At 51.8% G+C, this 7,118-nt stretch overlaps 1 protein-coding gene across 1 annotated transcript; it reads left to right on the top strand.

Moving 5' to 3' along the window:
* Positions 1 to 363: 363 nt before the first annotated feature.
* CELA3B (chymotrypsin like elastase 3B) lies at positions 364 to 6,910 on the top strand. The gene is made up of 8 exons (XM_037032888.1): positions 364 to 407; positions 1,381 to 1,466; positions 2,981 to 3,078; positions 3,201 to 3,335; positions 4,616 to 4,752; positions 5,152 to 5,294; positions 5,934 to 6,086; positions 6,825 to 6,910. The coding sequence occupies exons 1-8, from the start codon at positions 368 to 370 to the stop codon at positions 6,840 to 6,842; spliced, it is 810 nt and encodes a 269-aa protein (XP_036888783.1). The 5' UTR covers positions 364 to 367; the 3' UTR covers positions 6,843 to 6,910.
* Positions 6,911 to 7,118: the final 208 nt, after the last annotated feature.

Raw genomic sequence — 7,118 nt, 5'->3', positions numbered from 1 at the left:
ATCCAGGTATGGCCAGTTCCAAAGCCCATGTTCTTCCCTGGAAGAGGCTGGCTCCTTCTGATGTGAACTTTCCTTTCCCCTCCCCTGTTATCAGCAGGCCATTCAATGCCAGCTGTGTAGCCACGTGGGGGAACTCTGTAGCTACACAGGTGACATTGTGTAGAATTCCAGGTCCTGCTGTTGGCTGTCATCCATCTCCCCACCCCCTCTAATCTGTACTATGTAATGTCATGGCCTTGGACCATGGGAGACCTGGCCTTACACCACCTGTTCCGGAAATGGAGCCCAGTCCAACCCCCCACCTCCCTAATTCCCTATATTAGAGTCCCAGGCTCTGGTTCTGTCACCTATCATCTCAAAAGTCACAATGTTCCGGCTGCTGAGTTTCCTTCTGTTGGTAGCCCTCGGTAAGACCCCCGCCTGTGTCTGTGCTGCACTGGGTCAGGGGTCCTTGAAATCTGCCACCTGCCCTGGGTCTCAAAAACCCAACACCTGTAGGACGGGGTCTTCGGCCTGTTCCTAGAGCATGCTTGTGGGGACTTTCAGCGTGGTGCTGGGGCAGAATAATGGAGGGGAAGCCACAGATGGACCAGCTCAGGAGAAAGACCCAAAGAGCTCTGGTGGGAGTCCTCAGTGGGGCCAGTAAACACAGTCTAATGGTGATGAGTTTGGGCTCTGTGATTAGACTACTTAGGTTGGAATTTCTGCCCCTTTGCTTAACCCTCCAACTCTCCTCTCACACTCCTTCTACCCGGCTCCATATTCTGTGGTCTAACCTTCTCCTGGTCTCTCTGCCATATTACATTCTAGCTTAGGGCCACCTCCTCCAAGCAGCCTTCCTTGACTGACAGAAATGGTAACAGATAACATTAATTGAGTGCTTACTATATGCCAGGAAGAATGCTAAGAAATTTCCCCCAATTATTTCATGTAATTCTTATAACAGTCCCATGAGGTTAGTCCTATAATTATCCCCACTTTTCAGATGGGGAAACTGAGTCTCAGAGGAGTAGCCCATCTTAGAATGAGGGGCACAGCTGCACTTCGAACCCAGGCAGTCTTACTCCAAAGTCACTTCTTTTCATGACAATAGCTATCACTTCTGAAAGGCTCGTAGGTGCCAGGCACTGTTCTAAGTGCACCGAGCCCTTTAATGCCGCCGTGGGAAGAGGCCCCATGTTCATCTCTAGCCCCAGACTCCTAGACCTCTGCTCTAGTCCAAATGCTCGCTGTTCATATGTGGCTCCTGAGGTCCAGAGAGGGGGAGGGGCTTGCATGGGGTCACATAGCCAATTTGTGGCACAGCTGGGACCGGGACCCAGGCTTCTTCTTTGCTTTTGGGTCCCTCTAACTGAGTGACACCTCTATGCTCCCTTCCAGCCTCCGGCTGTGGCAGACCTTCTTTCAGCCCGTCCGCCCGTGTGGTCAATGGTGAGGACGCGGTCCCCTACAGCTGGCCCTGGCAGGTAAGCGGGATTCCAGTAGCATTCTTTCCCGCTGCCGTAGGCTCTGCACCTCCTGCTCTGCCTGCAAGGCCCCCAGTCTTACCCCGTTGCTTTGCTTCTGCCACTCACTTCGGCTTCCAAAGGCCAGAAAACCCTTGGAGGGTCCACTCCACGTGGCTGTTTTGCCCGTTCAACCTGTAACCCTCACGGGCCTCTTTGCAAGTTAAAAGTGGAATCTGGGGACGGCAATGTTTAACCTGAGAATTGGTACAGTAAGTGGAATTTTAGGTTTTACATGCGGGGTGGTGCAAAAGCAGGTTTGCTGTTGTTCGAGTGGAAAATAATACAATAATTACTAAGTAATAAGACAAGAATAAACTCTGTGTTCCATGTACTCACAACTGTAAAGCTGCTTTTGTCCAACCCTGTATAGGAAGGGAAATTTCTGGGGACTCATTTCTAGACTCCTCGAATTACATAAAAGGATTATAAGGCCTAAGAGCAATAAATGGACAAAGGCTTTATAGGAGTGGGGGAGGGAGGCGCAGAGGGCTAGACCACTGGACTAACACAGTGACAGCTAGCCACATATGGTTATGTAAATTAAAATGAATTCAAATTAAATAATGTTGCCCTAGCTGGATAGCTCATTTGGTTAGAGTGTCATCCTAACACGCCAAGGTTGTGGGTTTGATCCCCGGTCAGGGCATATGTAAGGATCAACCAATGAATGCCTAACTACATAGACCAACAAATCTCTCTCCCTCTCTCTCTTTCTCTCTCTCTGTCTCTCAAAAAAAAATCAGTAAATAAAAATTTAAAAATATGCAGAACATTTTCATCACCACAGAAAGTCCTATTGGATGGCACCAGTTCGTAGCAGGGGTCAGTGAACTTACTCTATGAAGGACTAGACAGTGAGTATTTGAGCCTTTGCTAGCCATAGAGTTTTTATTGCAATGACTCATCTGTATCATTGTAGCACAAAAGCAGCCACAGATGATACGTAAGTGAATGAGAGTGACTATTTCCCCACAATCTTAGGTACAAAAACAGACCATAAACCCGACCGGGCCTGAGGACTATAGTTTGCCAACCCCTGGTTTAGAGAGAGCTTTTGAAAATCAGAATGTGAGAAATGAGAAGAGAGGCAAAAGACTTTGGTGGGTTGTGCCTCGGAGGGCCCAAGAAGCCATGAAAGAACTGAGGTTCAGAAGAACTGGGGGCCTGATAAAACAGAGCCACTTGGGGCTCTCGAGACAGAAGTTGGAGGACAGGAAATGTTGAGTCCCCGGGGAGGTCTCAGCCTGGGGGTTGGGGGACTTTGGAGAGTCAGAATGCGATTCAGGGGGAAAGTGACGGGGCCGCCATGAGCAGCTGTACAGGTTGGACTCTGCCTGTTTTGAGAGGAGCCCGGCCTTTTCTGGGTAAATAGAGCCCCCTGGAGTTGCACAGGGCACGACTTACACAGCCACGGGGAGCAGCCCTCTTCGTGGGGTCCAAACCACTCAGGCTTCTCCCTCCCTGGCCTCCAGGTCTCCCTGCAGTATGAGAAGAATGGAAGCTTTTACCATACCTGTGGGGGCAGCCTCATTGCCCCTGAATGGGTCATGACTGCTGGCCACTGCATCGTGTGAGTTCTCTCACGTGCCCTGTCCCTGCACGTGGTCCAGGCAGGCCACGGTGGGGTGGGTGACTATGGGGGGAAGGGAGGGAGGCCAACCAGGCCTAGACTGACCTTACCTCCACTGGCAGGAGCTCCTTGACCTACCAGGTGGTGTTGGGAGAGTATGACCGGGCAAAGAAAGAGGGCCCTGAACAGGTGATCCCCATCAATCGTGAGGACATCTTTGTGCACCCACTCTGGAACCCCAAGTGTGCGGCCTGTGGGTAAGTGAACTCTCAGGCCTGTGGCCTAGGGGCTTCTCTCTTCATCCCTCTGTGACCCAAAGCCAATTTCCAAAAGACGTCCAGGGTCAGTGGAGCTGGGTCCAGCAACCTGTGCCCAGGTCCTACGTGCTGAGGGCCGGGGTCGGCAGAGCCTTTAAGATCTAACAGGGGTGTCCAACCTCTTGGCATCGCTGGGCCACACTGGAAAAAGAAGAGTTGTCTTGGGCCACACATTAAATACACAAACGCCAATGAAAACCAATGAGCAAAAAGAAGCTTTTAAGTGAATTTACAATTTTGTGTTGGGCCACATTCATAGCCATCCTGGGCCACATGTGGCCCGTGGGCTGTGAGTTGGACAGCCCAGGACACTAGAGCCCAAGGAAAAGTGCAGACCCCCCCCAAGTCCGCTTAGCTAGTTGGCTCCAGAATCCAGGATTCCTCTGGAACCCGCTCTCCCAAGTCCAAGGGTTCCTCCATCCAACGGATGTCCCAGGGCATCCTGGGTTCCCAGCACCTTGGGCAAAAGGAGATGCCCTGGACTGAGCGTCAGGCTCTAGCACTAAGTCGCTGTGCAGCCTGGGAAAGTCACTGCCCTTCCCTAGGCCTCAGTTTCACTGCTTGCCAAGCGTGAACTTCTGGGCTTCCTGGGTGGTTATGAGGGTCGAGGGGGCAATCACTAGGTGAGGACACAAGGCAGGGACTCTCCTAAGCCCCTCAACCATATGCAAAGTTGTGTCTGATTGGCTCAGCATCTTCTGGCGGGAAGGCCAGAAAAGAGTACAGATCCCCTAAAAGTGCAGAACAAGAGTGAGGGACCATGACGATAAGAACTTCACCCGTCCTCATGGGGCTCCCGGGGTCAGTGGAGAGAGAACTCAGACCCAGGTGAAGTGACCTGAGAGACAAGCAGGTGGATGAAGACAGCTGGGGCTCTCAAAGAGTGATCCCCAGACCAGCAGTATCAGCATCCCTCGGAATCTTGTTAGGAATATGAATTTTCGAGCCCCAATCTGATCCCCTGCATCAGAATCTCTGGGCTGGAGCCTAGCAACCTCTGTTTTAACAAGACTTCCTGGTGATTCTGATGCAGCTGAAGTGTGAGGACCACTGGAGCAAAAGCTGAGGACATTTGTGAAGGTCAAGGGTGAGCAGGGAGCTGAAGGGGCCCAGGGAGAAAGGGGGGGCAGCCTGGAGGTGAAGTATCTGGAGCAAGGGCTGGGTGGAGAGGCTTGGTCTGGCCAGAGGACCAAGCTTCATGACTCTTCCCTCCTCCCCAGCAACGACATCACCCTCATCAAGCTGTCTCGCCCTGCCCAGCTGGGAGACTCAGTCAAGGTTGCCTGCCTCCCTCCTGCAGATGACATCCTGCCTAATGAGGCACCCTGCTACATCAGTGGCTGGGGCCGTCTCTACAGTACGTGCTGACCCTTCACCCAGCCACAGTGACAGTGGACAGAAAAATAGGGCCTGGGAGCTGGGATTGAGGGCAACACCAGGATCGGTCTTTGCACTTTTCTCCCGTTCTTCCTCCAGCAGAAGTCTTCTCCTGCCCCCGTGTCGTATTCCCAAACATGACTATATTCCATTGAACATTTTTAGTTTCTCCTGAGTGCCAGGTGCTGGGGATGCAGATGGACAAAGCAGACAGGGCTGTATAGTCTGGTGGGAAGAGAGTCCCCATCTTCCCCGTCAAAAGAGCTGTCTGCCCCAAACCCTCCACCCCACACTGGGGCTCCCAGCCCTGACTCCCAGAGCCCAGCCCAAGCCCTGCACCCCTTGACTCCCCGCACTCAGTGCTCTCTAACCCCCACAGCTGACGGGCCACTCCCTGACAAGCTGCAGCAAGCCCTGCTGCCAGTGGTGGACTATCAGCACTGCTCCAGGTGGGACTGGTGGGGCTTCTCCGTGAAGAAGACCATGGTGTGCGCTGGTGGGAGCACCCGCTCCGGGTGCAACGTGAGTCAGCTCTCTCCTGCCCAAGATGGTGCCCAGCTACAGCCACACCGCTGGCGGGGGCAGGGCCCTGGGGTACCACTGCCATCTGCCTGGAAGGTGCAGGAGAGATCTTGCCCGCTTGCCCCATTCAGCTCCCAGGCTAGGAAAGACTCAGGGAAAGTCAGGGAGTCAAGATACACATTCTCAACCTGGGAGTCATGACCTTTGCAGTCTAGTCCTCATTTGCACAGTGACTCGACCTGGAAAGTCATTGTCCCTCCCTGGTCCTGAGGCTTGCCCATCAGCACAGCAAAGCATATTGACCTCTAAAATCATCTTCCACTCTGTTGTCCTGAAGTTATGATTAAACCAAACTATCATTGTATTATAAGTGAGTATGAACAATAGCATTGTTTACTGTGGTAATAATAACAGGAACTACCATTTATTAATTGCTTTCGTTCCACTAGGCATTGTGCTAAGATCATACATCTATCATCTCATTTAATTCTCACAACATCTCGTAAGACTGATATGATTTTCCATCATAGATGAGCAAACTGAGGCTCAGACAGGTCAAATATCCCCCGAGTCAGAACAATTTCCGTTCCTTAAAGTTCAGACATAGCTCAGCCCTCTACTGCTCTCGGATGATTCCAGGGTGACTCTGGAGGACCCCTGAACTGTCCTGCTGCTGATGGCTCCTGGCAGGTCCATGGTGTGACCAGCTTCGTTTCTGCCTTTGGCTGCAACGCCCGCAAGAAGCCCACTGTGTTCACGCGTGTCTCAGCCTTTAATGACTGGATCCAGGAGGTGAGCTGGCAGGCTGGCCAGGAGGGCTCCAGGTGCTGTTCTTCTGAGAGGTGCTGAGGGGAGGGGCAGGTGGCGGGCGGGGGAGAACAGTAGATCTAGAGGAGGGGCTCAAAGGATCCTAGCAGGTCAGTAGTGGAGGGACCCTTGGTGATCCTCCACCCTCCAGAAGGTTCGGGGATGTTTTCTGCTACAGTGTGTCCCCAAGAACTTTGATGGCTTCTGGGTGGAGCTTTGAACTACTGCTGAACTTCCTTATTCTGACAAGTGTTTATGAAGTGCCTTCTCTGGTCCAGGTCTTTTCTTGTCATGAAGGCCAAAGTGACGTGTCCAAGGGTTGCCTTGGTGGGGGGACAGATAATCAAATGAACAATAATGATGAGCTGTGATAGGAGGAGCTCTGGCCCCTCGGAGAGAGCCAATATCACTCGGAGGTGAATGGCCAGGGGAGATTAATAATGTTCGTAATAGTAATAGTCATCCTTCATAAACTGCTTAAATATGTATCAGGCACTGCAATGAGAATCTGTGTTAATAGTTTAATTTAAAAGCCCTCATGAGGTGAAGGATTACCCCCATTATACAGATGAGGAAACTGAGGCTCAGGGAGGTCAAGTCACATTCCCAGGATCACAAAGCTAATGAATGGCATGGTTGGGAGTTGAAGCCAGGTCCACCTGGCTTCAGAGCCTGCACTCCTAACCAGGTTATTCTGGGTCCCCCCTCCCCCTGTTTTTCCAGACCATGGCGAGCCACTAGAACCAAGTCCTGGGTGACAGTACTGATCCACACACTTTGCAAAAACAATAAAGTTCTCTCAGAAAATCTCAGCTGGAGTCTTGCTTCCTTCTTTGACTCACCTCTTTACCTCCAGCCCTTCCCTAAAATCATAGATTTGGTATGTAGAGACAAGACCAGCTCTAACCCTCTTGTATGAAGATGAGAAGAAAAAAGAAGAGGCCCAGAGAGAAAAAGGGAATTGCTACAAGGTGACCCACCATCCCAGTTTGCCTGGGACTGAGGGGTTCCCAGGAC

The sequence above is a fragment of the Sturnira hondurensis genome, unplaced genomic scaffold, assembly GCF_014824575.4.
Source record: "Sturnira hondurensis isolate 20B ecotype Veracruz unplaced genomic scaffold, ASM1482457v3 Scaffold0021555, whole genome shotgun sequence".
Classification (NCBI taxonomy): domain Eukaryota; kingdom Metazoa; phylum Chordata; class Mammalia; order Chiroptera; family Phyllostomidae; genus Sturnira; species Sturnira hondurensis.
This window is presented reverse-complemented; position numbering and strand designations above follow the sequence as displayed.

Excerpts from the sequence above, each read along its gene's own strand:
- CELA3B (XM_037032888.1), top strand. The coding sequence starts at position 368 with ATGTTCCGGCTGCTGAGTTTCCTTCTGTTGGTAGCCCTCG. Across the intron at positions 3,079-3,200 it reads ACTGCTGGCCACTGCATCGT|GAGCTCCTTGACCTACCAGG; the intron begins GTGAGTTCTCTC and ends CTCCACTGGCAG. Across the intron at positions 5,295-5,933 it reads GCACCCGCTCCGGGTGCAAC|GGTGACTCTGGAGGACCCCT; the intron begins GTGAGTCAGCTC and ends GGATGATTCCAG.